Source organism: Borostomias antarcticus (assembly GCF_949987555.1).
Source record: "Borostomias antarcticus genome assembly, chromosome: 23".
Classification (NCBI taxonomy): Eukaryota; Metazoa; Chordata; class Actinopteri; order Stomiiformes; family Stomiidae; genus Borostomias; species Borostomias antarcticus.
Genome location: NC_140256.1, coordinates 4,092,394 through 4,112,992, shown reverse-complemented (window position 1 = coordinate 4,112,992; position 20,599 = coordinate 4,092,394). Strand labels below are relative to the sequence as shown.

The window sequence follows — 20,599 nt, the reverse complement described above, 5'->3', positions numbered from 1 at the left end:
GTTTACTCAGGCTGGAAACGAGATCCTCTCGTGCGCTCTCTGGAATTCCTAATTGTACACAGCAGACTGAAACACAATTAACACCCCCGGGGGGGCTGCTGCGTTTCGGTTGACACCCCCGCGGCCCCCACGCTGGTCTGATCAGTCACAGGCATACCAAGGGGCAGCCCGGGGCCCAGGCGCGGAATGTCAGGAACGCTAGCCAGGGCTCCCCCCGGTGGACGATGGGGTCAGGGTTGCTTGCCCCGGGAGCGTAGCCAGGACCGAAGGACGCAGGGGGGTCAGGCTGGGCTGGACGTCACACGCGCCCCGCCTCCGTCCGAGGCTCCTCTCCACGCGCCGGCCGTTATTCGGCTCGTCACGGCCCGCGAGTCTTCGCTCTTTTTTGCCGTTTGTGTGGTTAAGAGCGACATTTTAAGTCTCGACTCCGGTCCCGAACGTGGGCCCAGACCTGGACCCAAGCCCGGGCCAGGAGCACACGATCCCCCATCTCTCTCGGGGCTCGGAAGCCGGCAGACACGAATACAGCACTGATGTCGGTGGGAAATATCAGATGGACAGGAAGCGGTTCTGCTGTGTGTGTGTACAGTATCTCTACGAGTCAGCGCGTTCCAAGACTTTATCCGTCGGGTTATTTTTTGTGTGCGTTTTTGTGTTGTTTTGAGAAACACAAACTTACACACCATTCGTGGTACGTACACACACGGGTCATAGTCTAATCTCACCCTTGTTGTCCCTGTAAATAAACCATAAAGCCTGTGGAGTTCTACTGAACACATGATAACACACCGCCCATCCCCATAAGAAAACACCGCTGTTGTAGGAAGCGCTGAGCAAGTCTGGAGGTCCTGTGTGTCTAGACACAGCCGTTACGCTCGGAGACATAAAGCTCCACTCAGGTTGTCTTCCTGCCTCTTCTTCCTGTTCCTGGCCGCCACACCTGGCCCTCTGCTGATTGGCTGTGTGTCCCCTTCAGCCTCTAGTAGTCCGAGCTGGGCTCTCTCTCTCCTTCCTGGCTGCCTCATATCCTGCAAGGTCACGTGCAACACCGAGAGACTGGGGCTGCGTTCCGAATCGCATACTTACCCCTACTATATAGTATGCCAAAACAGGATGTAGTATGTCCCAATACATAGTATGCCACATGCAGTATGGCAAAAATACCAGGATGTCCTCCTACATCCGGTCGTATTTTGCAGTATGCAAGCCAGCAGGCTTTTCTGGCTATTCTGACCCACAATCCTGTGCGCAGCGGAAATGTGCGGCACATGTGCGAGTCGCGACAGCTGTAGACGAACGTCGCGTTACGGACAGCGACGGATGTGGGCAAATTTCAAGGCGCAATGTTATGACAAGATAGTATGTCCCAATTGGATTCCTACTGCTTGCAAAGTACGTACTTTCTAAGGGCAGCTGTAGTAGGTACTGGTAGTAAGTAGTAGAAGTATGCGATTCTGAACGCAGCCCAGGAGTCACTCCAGACAGGCCACTGCGGCATTATGGGCCGGTGTGCTCGGAAACTAGCAAAACCCCCGTCTTTTACTCCATCATTGTTCTTCTACTCTGAGTGTTTTGTCTTGTTCTCTGTGCTCCTCCTCGCCTCACATAGCAGATACTGTAGCACGCCACCCTGGCTCTCGCTCTGGGCCTCAAGTCAGGCCCTGGTAATAAATCTTGATGGCCTGCTGTTAGACTGTTGGGGCGTGTCCGCTGGACAGGGTGGGGTTTGGACAAAGTCTTGTGATTCACTCACACACACACACACACACACACACACACACACACACACTACACTACACTGGACCTTGATCAATGGGCTTGGAGCCTGAGTGTGTCTCATAGCCCGACTCAGTCAGGTGATTGTGTGACAGAGCTGCTGGATTGTGGGTTACGTCCTGAAGGACCATTGAGTAGTAGTGTCGGTGGTGTTGAGTAGTAGTGTCGGTGGTGTTGAGTAGTAGTGTCGGTGGTGTTGAGTAGTAGTGTTGGTGGTGTTAATCACAACTCTGGCCAGGATAACTATGAGGCCTCACTTCTTTTTTTTTACCCCCCAAACCGAGCTGACACACCGCTCTCAAGTAATCTCCCGAGGCACCAAACGACCTTTTCTCTATTCTGTTATGCTGAATTTCGGTGATTCACTCACTTGAATACTAATCAGGCTGTAATCACGTGGGCTCTTCTGTCCGTCGTGGTTGAGCGGTCCAGGGAACAGTTCATTAGGCCCCCGGCCGCATTATTGTCCGGCCTCTCAAGGAATCCGCCTCCTCGTGAAGTCATCCCGGTGAGTCACGTCACCGCTCACTAATATCAACAGCGGGGCTGTTGTGACACGGGGGAGCGGGGTTGAACTGACCAGGCATTGTTTTCGGCCGGCCGTACACTGCAGGCGGGGAAGTGCTGGTGAGAGATGGAGACCTCCGCTGACTCACTTCCTGGTCGGTCTGTCTGGGCTCCAGCCGTCCGCTCCTCTATCTGCTGCCCGCTACCTTCCCTAAGATAACAGACCTCACGGCTCATTCTGACCCTTCTCTCTCTCTCTCTCAAGCTTGCGCTCGCAGGTTTTTCGGACCGGCGTCCGGCGTGGACAACCTCGGGTCCAGTTATTTCCTTCCCAGAGACCTGGAAAAGCTCTTCTTTTCACCGTGACTGAATATAGGGCTCTTATATTTAGTTCCTTTGAAGCCATTGTTGTCAGTGTGCCCAGCCTAATGCCAGCATGGGTGTGGGCAGCCAAGTAATTTTTTATGAGGGAAGCCATTATGCTTTAAAATAGGGTTACAGAGGAGCTATGTCCCAATGACATCATCTCCAAGGCCCTGCGGTCGTCCCTGGCATCCCAGAAAAGGGCGTGTCCTCCTCCTCCTCCTCCTCCTCCTCACCCTCTCCTGAGGACCCCCCCCCCGTCCTCCTCTTGAGGTCACGTGACTCACACACCCCCGTGGAGAGCAGCACCTGACTGACCCAGCCATCCTCTCACAGAACGCGGTCGGAGGTCAGCAGGAAGTCGGCTGATTTGTCAGGAAGGCCCTGTTATTTGTCTGGCCTCCTGTCTGGCGTGCGTCTGGTGTGTGTGTTTGTGTGTGTTTGTGTGTGTGTGCGTGTGCGTGTGCGTGCGCGTGCGTGTGTGTGTGTGTGTGTGTGTGTGGAGAGCCTATGAAGTTGTTCCAGCCTTTGGGCTGTATAAGGGTGAGTGTGTAAGAGGCTTCGTTTAGATTTTAACTCCCGGGGTTTCATTTTTACGTGAGGGTTGTTGTTGTAAACGTCTGCTGGCGCGCATCCATGATGATGTCATCACTGCAGCCATAATGATGTCATCACTAACGCACTCCTCTGACTAAGCCCTTGTCTCATATGCAGCAAACATTTAGGCTAACCCTAAATAGTTATTCTAAGTTGAATATGATGGATGAAGATTTGAAGACAGGCTGGTGAATTACTTTTGTACTTGTGCACGAGCTTGCGTTCGTCTGTCTCCATGCCCTCTCTGTGCTCCTAAAGCTGTAATCGGCTATGTAATCTGCTCCAAAATGTTTGATGTAGATCAGATAATAGTCTCACTCCCAAAGGTCAAGGTCAAGGTCAAGTGTGTGTGTGTGTGTGTGTGCGTGTGTGCGTGTGTGAGGACGAGGCTGTGTCTTATTCACGTGTCTGTCTGTGTGTGTGTGTTCACAGACGGGCCGCATTGACAAAGCCTACCCCACAGTGTGTGGACACACAGGCCCAGTTCTGGACATCGACTGGTGCCCAAACAACGATCATGTGATCGCCAGCGGTTCTGAGGACTGCACAGTCAAGGTAAGTCACTCTCACACACACGCACACACACACTCACTCACACACACACACCTTTTTTTTACCAATGCCAAACCTATCTGACAGGAAATGGCAGGTTTATGTTGTGAAAGATTGTTGAGTGACAGCGTAGGGATGGGCACGCGTCCCGCCCCCTGGATTAGATGAACTGTTAGACCTGGAGACGTGTCGTAGCAATACGCTCCCCGGAGTGATTTAGCCCAAGCTTTTATAGGGCTGACGTCATTGACTTGTTTGAGGCTGGCGTAGTGTTTTTCTCCATATCTCCTTATTTGGCCTGTGCGCGCTAATAATCAGTGTGTGTGCCTCTATCACTTCCCCACCTTTAGGCTTCGACTTCCCTGTTTTAACCCTCCCTGTAGACCCCCCCCCCCCCCGCTTCCCTGTGTCTTTGAATAGAAGCTGTGTTTTAAGTGCATTTAGCAGAAGTTGGTCCATCAAAGGTTCCTCTCTTTTGAACATTAGGTCCGGCTCATAAAACACAGACTCCGGGAAGGCTCTCTGAAGTGCTTTGCTTTAGATACCGTGTCCTGAATAGACCGTATACTGCAGCCACTGTGTCCTGCAGGTACAGACCTGAAGCGTCGGTCAATAGTCCGGTTATAGTTGACGGCAGGGCTATTCCTCAATCACAGGCCCCGACTGCTGTCACGCACGCCACACTGTGCTAGTCTGCCGGGAAGAAGGAAGATCATTGTTCTGTTTTCTGCAGCGCTGACAGTCTCTGTGTAGCCAGGGCGTGAGGGCTGTCCTTAGGAATCACATCAGAAGGCCTGTACTGTACTATGTGTCACCATGATCTCCATGGCTGCTAAACTGGATTGATTAGGTCTCTGCTGCCCTCTACAGCCTCGCTGTGGTAAGTGAAATGTACTGAATGACGGGGGACACACGGTCGAAAAGGCTCTTGATTTGTGAGATGAGGTGGATGTGGAGCACCACAGAGTACTAAGATGATCCATCCACTCAGACATATTTAGACTTGTCCACCGGGGAGCTGTATTTTAGAGCTGGCGCTGTTTTCTTGTCGTTTACAACGGGTAATGAGCTCTAGGGCGCTATAGAGACGACAGCTGTGTTTCAAGTGCTTTTGAGCGCTATAGCGCCATGAGCTCTAGGCTTTTTTTTTCCGCCCGCAGGTGTGGGAGATCCCGGAGAACGGCCTGATCACCTCCCTGGCCGAGCCCCTGGTGTCCCTGGAGGGACACTCCAAACGGGTGGGCATCATCTCATGGCACCCCACGGCCAGCGACGTCCTCCTCAGTGCAGGTGAGTGCCTCTCCCCCCCCCCCCCCCCCCCCCCCCTTCCTAATGTCCTCCTCAGTGCAGGTGAATGCCTCTCCCCTCCCCCCCCGTCCTAAAGTCCTCCTCAGTGCAGGTGAGTGCCCCCCCATGTACATAGCAGGAGAGTCTATAGGGATTTCTCCCGACTCTCTTACCCCCCCCCCCCAATCCCCTCCTCTTTGTGTTTTTGTGTGTGTGTGTGTGTGTGTGTGTGTGTGTGTGTGTGTGTGTGTGTGTGTGTGTGTGTGTGTGTGTGTGTGTGTGTGTGTGTGTGTGCGGGCGCGCGCGCGTGTGTGTGTGTGTGTTCCATCTGGGGAGCATCCCTGCCAAATCAAGCAGAATGCTAACCAGCTGTCAGGATCATTAACAGACTATGACCCCCCCCCAATCCCAACACGCCCACCACCCAGATCAGAACCAGCAGAACTTAGCATTGAGTGACTGATTTCATGTCCGTTTCATGGTTTTAATGGCTTAGGGACCTACTTATGATTAGATAAGGAAGATTTTCTTATGATTAGATAGCTTTATATTTTACTGTTGAACTGCTCTTGGCTGGGAGGAACAGTATTTTGTATTTTTTTTAATGTATGCAAGTACACTAAAGAATGACAATAAACGAATCTTGAATCTTCCCCTTCTCCTCCTCCCAGGCTGCGACAACCTGATCATCATCTGGAACGTGGGCACGGGCGAGGCCATGATCAACCTGGAGGACATGCACCCAGACGTGATCTACAGCGCCTGCTGGAACCGCAACGGCAGCTTCATCTGCACGTCCTGCAAGGACAAGTCCGTCCGCGTCATCGACCCCCGCAAGGAGGAGATCGTAGCGGTAAGAGCCTATGACACCTAAACGGGACTTTCGAGTGTTGTAGTCATCATAACACCGTGTCCTAACTGCTTGCGACGTGAGCAACAGAACGAGACATCGCATGCTTGCTGTCCAAACTGAAACCGTTAAATGTCCTGTTCTGTTACGTCATTTGTCTATATTCCCAACTGAAGACAGTTAAAGAACAAACGCCTATCAACGCGAGCGACAGGAGTTAACACGTCGCGCTGCGTCGCTCGCGTCCAGTTAGGACATAACAATAGAAAACAAAGCAATGGAACGCATTTTGTCGACGCTCGCTCGCGTCACGTGTAGTTAGGACACGGTGTAAGAGTATGGACACTTTCAAGGAAAGTGCACTGGAAACTGCGGCGGCGTTTTGAATATAAACATTCCGTGGAATGGTCTTCTATGTATAAAGCGCAGGTTAGTTTTTGTTGACTTGTTAACTCCGTCCCCCAGGAGAAGGAGAAGGCCCATGAGGGGTCACGGCCGATGAGGGCCATCTTCATGGCCGACGGGAACGTCTTCACCACAGGCTTCAGCCGCATGAGCGAGAGACAGCTGGCCCTCTGGAACCCGGTGGGTGAGCCCTGGTCTCAGACCTCAGAGCCCTGTTCCCCCTCACTGTCCGTAGCGCTGCCCGGAGCAGAGGACTGACCGCTGTTGACGTTTGATCCCCAGCAAAGCATGGAGGAGCCGATCTCCGTTCACGAGATGGACACCAGCAACGGCGTCCTGCTGCCCTTCTACGACCCAGACACCAACGTGGTTTACCTCTGCGGCAAGGTAAGGCCTGTGACGGTGTACAACGCTTCCACGCACTTCTTGCTTTAAACCTTACTGTAACCCATCAGTTCGTCTGTTAAAAGTCCAGACGTCGAAAGGTCATTTGACTTCTCTCTGTTTTAATAGGGCGACAGCAGCATCCGCTACTTTGAGATCACGGACGAGGCTCCGTTCGTCCACTACCTCAACACCTTCACCACCAAGGAGCCCCAGAGGGGCATGGGCTACATGCCCAAGAGAGGCCTGGACGTCAACAAATGTGAAATCTCCAGGTAGGTAGGGCTCGCAGCCAGGGTAGGGATGGGGGAAGTGGACAGACTACCGGGAGGTCTGACATATTTGATGAGCGTGACGCATTGTGGTTGTTGGCCCTGAACCTCGGCCGTCCAGATGTGATGTTTGGTGTGTATTGCTCAGCTGTGTCCTCTAGGGGGCAGCACTTGCACACAAGTATCTCTGTGCACCAGCAGTCATTTGGCTTGATGCATCCCGGAGCTTGACATTGTCACCACTGTATCGGAACAGCAAGCTGGATGGCAGTGTGTGGAAGGACTACTGACTGTGCTCGGCATGTTCTGGGTGATATCTAATGTGGTGTCTAATCTTGTGTCTAATCTTGCGTGTTACTGACAGGTTCTACAAACTGCATGAAAGGAAGTGTGAGCCTATCATCATGACTGTACCCAGGAAGGTGAGCCTAGCGGTTTCAGCACCCTTGTGCTTATGTGCTTTATTTAGCTCTTGCGGTTTCGCCGTCATGTCATGCCGTGCGTGTGTTGGGTTGAGAGCTCTCTAACAGCCCCCACCTCCCGTCCCGTCCCGTCCTACAGAGCGACCTGTTCCAGGATGACCTTTACCCCGACACGGCGGGACCGGACAGCGCCCTGGAGGCGGACGAGTGGTTCGAGGGGAAGAACGGGGATCCCATCCTCATCTCCCTGAAGCACGGCTACGTCCCCGGCAAGCGGCGCGAGATGAAGGTGGTCAAGAAGAACGTCCTGGACAACAAGCTGAGCAAGAACGCGGAGAACACGGTGCCGGCCAACAAGCCTGCCTCACCCACCCCCTCCATAGTGAGTACCGTTGGCTGGGGCGCCCCCCTAGTGGTCAGTACCGTTATGACAGCAGCAACAACAACAACAACTGCTGTACAACCAAACGTATTACACAGTGGGACGGGGATGTTTGAGCACTGCTCGTGTCGTGTGCCAGCTGTGGCCCGGGTGGATCGGTATGCCAGCCTCATGTACTTACAGTACCCCGGATATGATTGTTATTAATATGGCGCGTTTCTCGGGTCAAGTCTGTCCGTTCTTCCCCACACACCCCTCTGGAACTCAGTGGGCAAAGCTCCGTCATCCCTGACCCCTGCATGCTGCAGTTAGGGCCTCCGAACATACTGTACATACTGTACGTGTGTTCAGTTTTGCTATGCTGGCTGGGGCTGGGCATGTTGTAGAAGGGGGCTGTCTTACTTCATAGCGCGGTTTCTAGATGATGCCCCCCCCCCCCGCACCCCCCACCCTGGGACCCACAAACTGAGGGTCTGCCGCTGCTCCGGGCACCCGCCCTGCCGCCGGGACGACCTGCCCCGCCCCGCCTCGCCCACAACACAGCCGCCAGCGCTGGACCCAGCCCAGGCCTCCGCTCCTCTCTGCAGCGCTGCTCTGTAATCAGGGCGGCCCGGTCTCCTGCCTGCAGGCGCGCCATGTTAACCCCTCAGGGAACCGTGGAGGAACCGGGTCCAGACACACGGACCAGACCGGGAGGCCTGGCCAGCATAGCCTGCAGGCCTCAGAGGCTAGACCGTAGAGATGCACGCGAATACGAACACGTTATTGGGAAAGGCACGGATAATGAGATGGGAACGGTTACTTGTTATTATTCGGGGGGAGGGAAAAACATGCGAGTCATCCGCATTAGCATATTGTTATGTTGGTGAGTGAATCACGGGCAACGCTGTGCTAATCCGTTAAGAGGCCACTGGCAATGCCTACAGCGAGGCGGTAAGGAGGACGCATTTTCACTCACCTGTTGTAAGATACTGTAATGTTGAAAGGTCAAGCAGTGCGTTTCTTAATTCAGCTAATGTTAGCTGGCCATTCCGTTTTCGTAGGTATGGATTTGAAAGCTCATTCCACCGGCAGATGTTATATCCATTGCAGTAACGCTATGGGGAAAGAACATGGCTAGAGCAATACCGTTAGATGAGTAACATTATTGTCAACTAGACAATAACTTCAAAAAATAGTCTGAGACAAAATGTGGCGTGTGGATGTTTACTACGTATGTGGTACTGCCTGCATTGTCGTAGAACTTCTGCTAAATTTTAAGACAGCATTGCACATTTTTCAGCGCACTTCATTCATGTTTTAACTAAATGGTCCCAAACCAAACTCTGTTCGCTTCGTGCTCACTTCAGGTCGTCCTCTGACTCTGTGAGAGTGAACATTGCTGGTCATGTGACAGCTGGCATTTGAAATGGGAGCACAGTTGGTTTAAGAGTTGTTTTCCCCACATCCCAGTTGATGGGCTATGCACGTAAATTCAAAAAAATTAGTTTTTAAGATTTATTTAAAATTAATGGGTTAGAATTCTTATCAGCGATTATCGGTTAAACGGTTAACTGTTAACATCCCAACAGGACTGCAGGATAAATATTGAGACAGAGGAAACAAGAAACGGAGAGGGAGATAGAGAGAGACGAGAGGGAGAGAGACAACTCATCTCCCTTGCCTCTGGAGTCACAGTAAGAATCTGGAGTTAGAGTCTTATAATCGGTCGTTTTTAATTATAGGCTAGCATATGTGTTCATTTCATCCATAGAGTGGTGAGGTGATGTCACTATTTGGTAGGCTAGCACGTCTGCCATTGTGGGGTGTAGTCTTAAATCTAATGAGTAGTATTGTGTCTTCTGTTCACACAATGACTGTCCAAGAAGTTGGCTTAACTCTTTAGCACTATACCGCCAGGGCAGTGGGCGTGGCTTCCTTTTTTCAGTTGAAAAAAGTTTAACTTTGTGGCTAAAATTATGACACCCTAATGGCTGTCCTTTTTCTTTAGACCAGAGTCTAAAGGTACAGTATGAGGATGTGGAAATATATTTCAGAACTAATTATATGCCAATATTAATTATATGTATTATATTTGATGCTTTGAAGGCTCAAAAATTGCATTGCCAATGAATATTAGGTAAGAAAATACGATTTAACCTAATGTCCGGTATAAACCACGCCCACTTCCGATTTCTATCTGGATACAGGTCATTTTGTTGGTTGAACAGATACAGATAATGGCCGGGTTTCCCGAACGAGTTAAGAAGCACTTAACTCCAAAGTACTTCTTAACTCCCATGCAAAGGGTTGCTTAAGAAGGGTTCCTTAAGAAGGTTCTTTATCGGGAAACCCGGCCAATGACACCTCGGTACATCCCGACTAGACTGGCTGTATGAATAAAAGGGGCGGGGCAGGAAAGATTTAGTAGATGTGTGTGTGTGTGTGTGTACATGTGCATGTGTGTATTCCAGTGTGCCCTGACATGTATAGAGAATCTGTCCACAGGGTACAGCAGTACAGTATTTTAGGCAAGGCAAGGCAAGTTTATGTATATAGCACATTTCAGCCACAGGGCAATTCAAGGGGCCTTGCATGAGACATTAAAAGCATTAAAACAAAATGCAAGACATTATAGACACTTAAAACAAAAAGCAGGACAAATAGTATACAGGAATAAAAGTTACAGTGCAGTATACAGATAAACATAACTCCTCTTAGAAAGCAGTGGCAAAAAGAAAAGTCTTCAGGCTTGTTTTAGACTAATGGTTACACCGTCTTAGAAAGGTCCCGGACGTCGGTATGAACCAGTCTCTTACACGTCTCCTCTGTCATCCCACAGAAGAATGACGCCAAGCTGGACGAGATCTTGAAAGAAATGAAATCCCTCAAGGACCTGGTCAGCAGTCAGGAGAAGCGGATCATCAAACTCGAGGAGGAGCTGATGTCCAAGATCACCATGTAAGGACGCTCCCTTCCCCACCCCGCTACAATTCAGGACGTTCCATTGGCCGGGAGGTGGGCGGGACCCGTCACTGCCAATCTCAATGACAGCGTTCCGCCTGAAGCCTGCCTAGCAACGATCCCAAACAACATTCCGGATGAACTTTTTTCTTAGCCAGCCCCTAACCCTCAGTTAACACAGAAGATAGTTGAAAGAAACGTGGCAAACTCTTAAAATACTCCAAATATTCTAGCTTTTCATTGAGAAAGAAATCCCTTCGTTTTAATAAAAAGTGAGCTATTCGTTGTCTATTTGTTCCATGTAAAAGTCTTACGTATTCCTTTTTCTTTTAAAATTGTGACCAAGAAAATTCCAATGTGAACAATTCCTGTTTGTTTTATATATAGGCATCAGTATTACACCTCCCTTACCCCATTCTTCTGTTGCCAAATCTTAGAGGAGAACTGTTTACACACCTCCTTGACAGTATTTTTTCTGGGGTAACATTCAAAATGCAAACTGAGGGACAATGCAATAGGCTGGTAATGCAAATGCAGGGGTTGGGGGCGGGTACCAACAATCAACCAATTACTGTAAGAGATGTCAATCAAGGAGAATAGCCCATTGTGATAGGCAGACACCACCAAACACTCAATGATGAAGACAAACATATCCTGGTGTAATTACTTTTGGCTACCATGGTCTTGGATATGGAAAAGCTATGAGGTATACTGTACAAGTGATGGTATACTTTTTGCTGTAAGTTTTGTGCAAATATTTTCGCTTTCCGCTCTGGCTTTCTGATTGGCTGCCCTGTGAGCAGCCTATGACCTTTGAACCCTATCCTGTCTCCGCTCCTAGTGGACAACATGAGACTGGGACCACCCTGTGTCTACTCACTAACCATCTCCTGACCATGAGAGCAGAGTATGCACGCCAGAGAAATATTTTACTTAGCCAAGACACTCATTCCCTTATGTAATTTTTGGAATATTCTGTTTTTTTCTATACTAGTTTTTTTTTTCCTGCTTGTTCTACTAAGCAAATGGCAAACATGCAGTCCTCTCGTCTGATACCTGGGGTAAAGTATCGTATGGATCTTTTTCTGTAGGAGTAAAATTCCATTCTGTAGTAGTTTTGTTTGTCACAGGAAAAGGATAGTTGTATGTTCTTGTAGCTTTATAGACAATTACAGCTGTCTATTATGCTGCTGATTGTACCTCTCTTAGCGTAACCCCCCCCCTCCCCAAGTCCTTTAGCATGAGATTTTAGGTCGTATAAAAACAATGGCTGTGGCTTGTCTCTAGGTCGGTTTGTCAGTAGGTCTCCCTCTCACCCTGTGACAAGGGCAGAATGGAACTGTGCCCATGGTGCTGCCTCAGGTACACTATGCAGTAGCCTGGGTTCTCTGTTTGACTGCTTGTGGAAATACTGTACTGTTTTCTGCCAATAGAATATCAGTGTCAGCCATGCTCCTCCGTGTTTGAATGTTTGAGACCTCATTGATCTGTTTCCTTGCCTTGTGTTCTGTGTCAGTGTGGTAAGATTAGCTTCCCTGTGCTCTTGTCACTTCCTGTGCCATTTCGTTGGCCCACGAACGCACCACTTGCCAGGAAGGAAGTGACCGGGTTGGAGAAACGATCGTTGACCCTGCTTTTGACAAGTTTGTGTGACATGTCTGGGTTTAGGCTTTAAAGGTGTGTGAATTATGTGCCTCCATGTCTTTTGGCCTTTTTGGAGTTGTAGAGAGGATTTACCTGCTGTTTTGAGTGCGTTGTTTTTGTCTTCACAGACAGGAAATGTGAGCGGGAGATTATTGGTTATTAAAAGAAAACTCACAGTAGAGTGTGAGTCTGGCCTGAAACTCACGATTTGGATGAATTTTATAATTTGGTCATTCTTGTACTTAAATATGTTTTAGCTTGTTCTTCCTGCCCCTGCTCCTCTATTGCTGGCATCCCTCTTTAGGTTTGAGTTTTAAACGGCCATCCCTGAAATGCTCTGTATAATTTTGAAAACAAATGTATCGGAGAAATATGCGGAACAACAGCTGTCCAAATATTTGAAGCTTTCGAGAGTGTTGCCAATTGAAGTTCTACTGTCATACTATTGGTTTTCTGCTCGTTTCCCAGAGGAGGGGTTGGGTTATGGTTAAGTCAGTTATTTGCCTTTAAAGTTTTGACCACTGAAGAGACCAGGAAGTGCCATGGAGGTGGGCACAGATGTGCTTGTAGAGGACTGTGAAAGGGTTGAGTGTGTTATTTTGCAGGAAGGAGATTTGATGTGGATCTGGAGTTGAACTTGACTCCTGGGTGTCGGACAAAGAAACGGTCAGAAATGTACGTAGTCATTAATCGATCCACCTTGGCCTTCAATATGTAATACTTGATGCAATTCACAACTAAATGAGCACCATTTGGTGTCATGGACTAGTTGTTTGGGGTGTCGGAGTAAATCTGGGGTGTTCTGGTGTGGGACAGAGATGTGATATGGGTCTGCCATTCTGTGAACATCAGAGTTATCCTCCTTGGCCTCTGTGGACCAGCCCAGGAAGGTAGAGATGGATTCTGTGGAATATTAGTGACTAGCTATTCAAAGGGACCCCGTAGGTTGGAGAAATGTGTTGTAGAGAGAGAGAGAGATACTTGTATGTGATGTTTAAAATAAAGGCCTAGACATTAATTGAAAGCTTTGTAAATAACATGACTGTCATTTTGTTTTGTTATTTTATTTTTGTTCTGTTTTGTTTTAGGGGGGGGGTTTGCTCTGAAGAGGATGTTTTGTTTGGGAGTTGGGTCATGGCGGGTTTAAATGTTTCCCCTTGTCTGCATCCCCTGCCCCTGCCGTAATGCATCATGACAGAACAGAACCTCCATGTTTTCAGAGGTATTATAAACACACAAAGACATGGGGATCACCGGGGAGAAAACAAGGATTCAACCTCTTATGGAGGTCTGTTCAGCATTTCTGTTCATTCTTCCTGCTTCAAGTATCAAACTCAAATGATTATCAGAAAACGGAATAAAGAAATGGAAAAAAAAAAGTTTGTTTCCGGGTGTCAGATTCATGTGTGCTGATTGAGGTGAAAGCTACATTTCCTTGAATATAACTTGGGACTACTTTTGTCTAACTAAAACTTATCCTCTGTCATCTCATACATTCTGAACTTTCATCCAGTCTTGTTTGACTTCTGTCCAGTGACTACAATGTCTTGTCTTGGGGTCATTTGCATAGTTGGAACCTGTCCTTCCTCCTCCCTTAAAATATGATGTGTGGGTTACACTAAGGAAGACGAACGTCGATACCTCATACATAGCATCAGTATATACCGCATTAGTTTGACACGTCAGTGTTTGAAACCCCAGCTTCACGTCTGTGAAAGGCTGCCTGCTTCCTGTGTTGCTCACAGACCAGGCAATGTCTCACTTCTCGCTGGTTGACGAGACTTCTACTTATTAAGAGGCTAAACGCCCTGAAAACACACCTTCAATTTCTACCACTGCATTTGGGTGAGTACAGCTGTAAGGCAAGGTTAAGATTTGTGGCCTTTTTGAGAAGCATATACTGTACCGATATGTAATTCAACGTTTGCCTATGTGCATCTTAGAGCATAGCTACTGTGCATTGCTGTATTGGTGGGAAGTGCATCATGGCTGATGGGGTTTTGTGGTTGTGACATAGATTATTATCTGCCAGTAATATCCTCCTCAGCAAATGCAGTTTCTCGTTTTTTACAAATGCCAGACCGTAAGAGTTTAAACTGATCTACAGTATTTGAGCATAAATTACAACAAAATAACACGTATAATAGGTACAGTTCATTCATTCATTCATTCATTCATTCAGTGTACAGTATCTTAATAAGATGACTCTCCCCTCCATGACTGACAGAAGAACACATGTTAAGATTATAACTTCTGATATCTTCTGAGGATAACTTCTAATAATATCTTGTAAAGTCATACCTATACATGGGCTAAACCGCAGAGAGGATGTATGAAATAGGTGTACTATAGAAATCTCTTTAGACATGGTTTCATTGGTGAAACCAGTGTGCTTAATAGATTTTGCCTCTTGCTTTTGCAGACTAAGCTCCATGTTTGCCTCCAGGCCTGGGAGATTGCCAGCTCTAGTGATATTTCTGTCTCTGTCAAGCATTGTTGTCTCAGAACAGCAAACCAGCCAAGGGGAGACTTTGAGTAAAGAATCCTCAAGTACCCAGTCCGGGGAACTAGACCCCAAAATCTCCTCCTCAAGCCTTTCTAAAGCCCCGTCTGTACTCGATGCTACTGCCACCATAGCCACTGCCACCCTGCCTGTACACGATGCTACTGCCACCATAGCCACTCCCACCCTGCCTGTACACGATGCTACTGCCACCATAGCCACTGCCACCCTGCCTGTACACGATGCTACTGCCACCATAGCCACTGCCACCCTGCCTGTACACGATGCTACTGCCACCATAGCCACTGCCACCCTGCCTGTACACGATGCTACTGCCACCAGGGCCCCTGCCACCCCGCCTGTACACGATGCTACTGCCACCAGGGCCCCTGCCACCCCGCCTGTACACGATGCTACTGCCAATGCCACCACCACGATTACTGTTCTGACATCTGACAAGAAATATGAAGCTACCTCTGGAACCTCTGCTCCAGCTCTGACAACCCCGGTGTCACGCGGGAGGTGGCGGCGCGGTTATCCCATCACCATCGCTGTGCTGGCCATCGTGGTGACCCTGTTCGCCTCGAGCGTACTCTTCCTGCTCTTTAAGTGGAGGGCCGGGGGGGTCGGATACAGACGCATGACTGAGTCGCCGCTGGGGACGGAGATGGTGTCCATGTCCAACGCCTGCCAACAAGACCAAAAGGAGCCCATTGTTTTTGTGCTCAGCACAGAAGACTGTGGGGGGGACAACATCACCATGGACAGCTCTATCCAAGACCTTTAAAGGGATAGTCCAGACCCAGACCTTTAAAGGGATAGTCCAGACAACCAGAAGGGTTCCATTATAGATAACTGCATCTGTAAATACTGTACCTGTATGCATAGACGGATCATGGAAAAATGGGCCCCTGGGCCTGTACGTGTAGAGGGCCCCCCTCCCTACCAACTCCCCCCCCCCCCCCCTACAGCCTCCGCCGCAACACTGTTGTTCTCAGTTTGTTTTCGTTAAAAAACTGGAAATGCGAGAAACCTGCTGTAAAGCATCTGACTGCCTTGACCTTTTTTTTTTCGGATCTTTCGTTTTGCTGCTCTGCTTAATATGTGACGATTTTACATGTACGGTTCTTTGTCAAGATCAAATAGATTGAACCAATTGACCTTGTGACCTGCACCTGTGTGATCTGTCTTGAGTTCACAAACTTTAATAGTGCCCTCTATAGACTAGTTTTATAGCCTACTCATTTATCTATGGAAAGGTAGCCTACATTCACATCCATTAGATTAATGAGTAGGCTATAGAAAATATGTAGCCCACACAAGCTCTTTTTTAGTTGTGGGCCCCTATAAACTGTTCAAAATATTAATGTTTTTTATTTATTTTTATATATATTTGTGTAAGGCATGGGTTCCCAAACTCCATCAATGTGGGCCTCCCCTCTGAAAACAGCGACACACCCGCACCCCCCCCCGAACCCCCCAAATGTGTCCATTTTGCAAGGCAGCGTTAGCTAGCCCATAACGTTACACAGCTAAGTTAGCTCGGTGGCACCTGCTGCTAGTTAGCGTTATGACGTTTTCGTACAATACATTCATGCCTGCGGGGGGAGGCTCTCTCTGCACTATCCACAAATTTAGTATACATCTCTCCCATTATTTATTTCGATCTTCTGACCTTTAAAATCATCTTTCATTCATAAAAAAACATACATTTTAGAAATAAAAAACATGTTTTTTCTCTTCTTTTTTTTTCTAACCATCCCTCCGCGCCTCCCCTTAATTTCTTTGGGGGCCCCCAGGGGAGGCCCGCCTCACAGTTTGGGAATGCCTGGTGTAAGGAATCTCACCCTAAATTTCTATCGGTGTCCCTGCAACATGAAATGAAAAGGGCCCCCTGAGGTCTTGGGCCCCTGGGCCTGGGCCCGGCAAGCCCATCCGGTAATATGTCTTTGCCTGTATGTATACTGTAATACTGGACAGCTGTAATTCCCTCTTTAATAAAGCACCAATGGATATTCTGCATTTGTCACTTGTAATTTCCTTTGTATATACTAAATTGTCTGGTCATATCAGGGGTTTGTTGAGGTATGAGGTCTCGATCAAGAGGCCCTACGGCCCCATGACAAGCTGTGAGTTCAGGGACATAGTTTGAAACAGACCATAAAGTTTATAGTTTGTACATGTGTGTTAGCTTGAAAGGCGTGTCCCGTGCCGAGGAGCTGGTCTTGTCCGGCGTAAAGAGAGGCTGCAATCTGCAGGGCTTAATTAGAGAGAGCTCAGTGGGGGGCGGAGGGATGGAGGAACGCGCCCTGGGGACGACCGAAATATCCAGACGCAAGCCCACAACGTGCAGTGGAGCGGCCTTGTGATTCTGTCGCTGTGGTGGGAAATGGAGATTTGCGATATGGATATGAATATTTATTTTGTTTAGTCATTGTATCACTGAACTTGAGCTTAGTCATTGTATCACTGAATCCTTTGTCTCTATATCCCGAAAAATAAGCCCAGGGCTCGGATGAGGCGCAGGCAAAGTACAGCAGGGCACATGTTATCGGCAGCCTGTGACTTCCTCCGACAGGTCGATTCAAGGGTCGAGAGGTGTGTGAGCATCAGCGATGGCCCCTCGCTGGGCGAGGAGATGGGGGGGCGGAGGATGGAGCACAGGCATGGAAAGTAGGAGGAGAAGATGGAAATGCAGAGGGATGGACATCTTTCGGCCATCTGCAGGCTTTTTACGACCAGAGTGAGAACTCTCAGTCTAACTTCCAGGAGCGGGTGGAGGTTTGGTTGCTCTGTCTTTCCCACTTTCACTGCTCCCTCTCTCTCTCTCTCTCTCTATCCTGTCCTCCTTCTCTGCTGCAACTGTTGACTTTGGAGAAGACACTTGCATCAGGCACCACTCTGTAAGTATTGACATCTTTTTTTACTGCCTGGTTTCACTCACTGTGGAGTGTATTGAAACTGGGAGAGTAGGAATTCTGCTTAGTACTGTATGTTACACATTTCAAACAACTTATGTGTTTGTATTCTTATGTTAGTTTTGGACTCATGTTGTGTTGTTTTTAATCTTAGCACTTTCACGTTTTTAATCTGTAGCACTTTGAGATTTTCTTAAATTTAAAGTGCAATACAAATAAATAAAACAAGTTGAATTAATAGCCAATGTATCAATCAAAACCTGTTGACTTCAGGTTGAGAGAAACAGGCTGTAAGGAGCTATATCCTTTTATGAAGGATTAGATGAACATCTAGAATTAGATGTTCATGACTGATAGATTAATCTGGGTTGTACTAACTTCTCATTTCTTACTCTTTCACTGAAGACAGAACATCAAAAATATCAGAATTGATTCTTTATTGAGTCTTTATGATGAGTAAGAGAGGTCAAATTCTGTTCACAGTGTACAAGTTAACAGTAGCCTAATTCAATGTAAAAAGAAAGAAAAAGAGATGTAGAGTGTTGTAAATGTTTGATTTCAGAGGGAAAACCAAAACAACCATCATATGGTGGATGGAGGGGATGTAGTCAATCAATAAACATGAAGTGTTCATTGACCACAATCCTACTACACATCTAAGGAGTTTCTAGAAGGTGATATGAAACCTGTTGAAGTGACGAATCAGAGGCCTATTTCTGAGGATGTAATTATGGCCAGTTAATACCATGGTGGAGCCAGAGCACATTGGGTCTACAGCCGCCCACCCTGACTGCACGTTTAAGGGAGGAGAGTCAGCTAACCATCTATTTAGCATGCCTTTTTATATAACATAAATGTTCATGACCACACGGGCAGACATGCGTACAATATTTAATGTAAGGTCCTGAGAGGAGGAAGCAGATGTAGAATCTTACAGCAGGCTGATTAGAATCTAGCCATCCTTAGCTGGTAGTGAGTGTTGTGTAATCACATACATTAAATCCAGATGGAATGGAGATTATGGCAGATGGGTTACAGATTGAATCCAGCTCTGTACACAAGAGAACTAGACTTCACACTTTCTGGGAGATAGAGAGAGAGAGAGAGAGAGAGAGAGACAGAGATGGAACAATGAAAAAAGAGAGGAATCGAAAGAGGAGAATGGCGAAAGAGAGAGATAGACAGAGAGAGAGTGTGTGTGTGTGTGTGTGTGTGTGTGTGTGTGTGTGTGTGTGTGTGTGTGTGTGTGTGTGTGTGTATGCGCGCGCGCGCGTGTGTGTGTGCGTGTGTTAAACTGGTCAAGAGAGATACGTTTGGAATATTGAATGTTTGAGCTTTATCGTTGTGTCTCTCTTCGCTGTGAGCCGGGTTCCAAGACAGACGGACTCTAGGCTTCCCTAGAATACGGGCAGAAATAACCCCATCAAGTCCTTGTCGTAGTCTGTCGTTAACCCACTGCAGAACGGTGTAAATATAGAGGTCCGAGCCACAGCTCTCCCACGCCTCTCTGCTCTTTGGGGAATATATAGCTTCCTCCTCTCTTTGGTGTGGTGGATGGTTGGCCTCCCTCCTTCCTACAAATTAAAAACTCCGCCAAACTCACAGCCTCCGCCCCAAATAAGTAATGACTACTGCCTGCTAAAATAGATTTAATATAAGATGTCAACAGAAGAGATAGAGTACATTGGATTTACAAATACTGTATGTACTGGGATGTATATACTGCCCCCTGCAATAATACCTGAGTTTTAATAATGGGACATTACTGTACATTTATGGAATTATTACGCTCCAAGTCTTCCAGGAATACAATTATATGGATGGGAAAAATATATTTGCAGTTTTTGAGCCTCTCACTGAAACTCTCTGTTTTGTCCTTCCAGGACTGAGCGAACGATGAGGCTCTGCGTGACTTTTCGCTTGGCCTGCGTGTCCCTGGCCCTCCTCTGGGGCCGCGGATGTCAGGCCTCGCCCCTCCTGTTCAACATGTCCATGGATAGCAGCGGAGACGGGGCCGAGCTGGAGCTCCTGTTCCCCGTGGCCCACGCCACCCAGACCCCTGTCCACGTCCACGTCAGCCCCACCACCCCAGCTGGAGGTGAAGGCGGAGACGTAGGTAAGGTCCCCACCATCAAAGACACCATCACCACCACCATGATCCGCCTCAAGGACTTTGTCTTCACCCGGGTGGTGGACTTCCTGCAGGAGAACCTGCTCATCATCATTGTGATCAGCTCCCTCCTCATCGTCATGGTCTTCATCATCTGCTGTGCCTCGGCCATGAGCCACAAGCGCAAGCTGGAGGCCTACAAGCCCCCGGCGAACCCGCCCAGGAAGTACACAGACCAGGTCAAGCCCTCCAGTGAGCTCCAGGACAGGCCGTATGCAGTCGACCACGTCCAGAGGGTCCAGGGAAAGGCCTCCCCCACCCTACGCACCCCCTCCAAAGCTCTGGTGGGGGACAGGGAGGGCCGGGATGTCAAGCTCAGACATCAGGAGGTCAAAAAGGTGAGGGTGGCGGAGGAGGAGGAGGTGCAGGTGGAGAGGAGGAGAGAAGAGTTCAAGCAGAGGGAGCAGCCCAAGCAGAGGGAGGAGGTACAGCAGACCTCCAGCCAGCCGGTGGTGTGCACCTGCCACCTGAGGAAGGCCAACCACTAGAGAGAGGCTGGGGCTCCAGCCACGTGAAACAGGAAGTGACAGAGACAGAGGATCTCTCTTTCTAACACAGAGGACCCTCCCTGAGTGTGTCTACATGCTGTGTGCCAAAACCTGTCGGTGGAATCTGACTGTAGGT

The 20,599-nt window shown here is 48.6% G+C and overlaps 2 protein-coding genes across 2 annotated transcripts in view; both read left to right on the top strand.

Annotated features, from left to right (window-relative positions):
* Positions 1 to 10,967, top strand: part of coro1ca (coronin, actin binding protein, 1Ca) — a 33,149-nt gene extending 22,182 nt beyond the window's left edge. The window contains exons 3-11 of the mRNA XM_084456740.1: positions 3,676 to 3,798; positions 4,956 to 5,085; positions 5,754 to 5,935; positions 6,398 to 6,517; positions 6,620 to 6,724; positions 6,851 to 6,996; positions 7,358 to 7,415; positions 7,555 to 7,797; positions 10,619 to 10,967. Coding sequence (XP_084312866.1) covers positions 3,676 to 3,798; positions 4,956 to 5,085; positions 5,754 to 5,935; positions 6,398 to 6,517; positions 6,620 to 6,724; positions 6,851 to 6,996; positions 7,358 to 7,415; positions 7,555 to 7,797; positions 10,619 to 10,741 — 1,230 coding nt within the window. The 3' untranslated portion in view covers positions 10,742 to 10,967. The remainder of the gene's footprint in view (positions 1 to 3,675; positions 3,799 to 4,955; positions 5,086 to 5,753; positions 5,936 to 6,397; positions 6,518 to 6,619; positions 6,725 to 6,850; positions 6,997 to 7,357; positions 7,416 to 7,554; positions 7,798 to 10,618) is intronic.
* Positions 10,968 to 17,432: 6,465 nt separating this feature from the next.
* On the top strand, positions 17,433 to 20,463 carry tmem119a (transmembrane protein 119a; the record flags this gene model as incomplete). Its single annotated transcript, XM_084457427.1, has 3 exons — positions 17,433 to 17,560; positions 19,689 to 20,313; positions 20,344 to 20,463. 3 exons carry the CDS (start codon positions 17,433 to 17,435, stop codon positions 20,461 to 20,463), a joined length of 873 nt encoding a protein of 290 aa, XP_084313553.1.
* Positions 20,464 to 20,599: the final 136 nt, after the last annotated feature.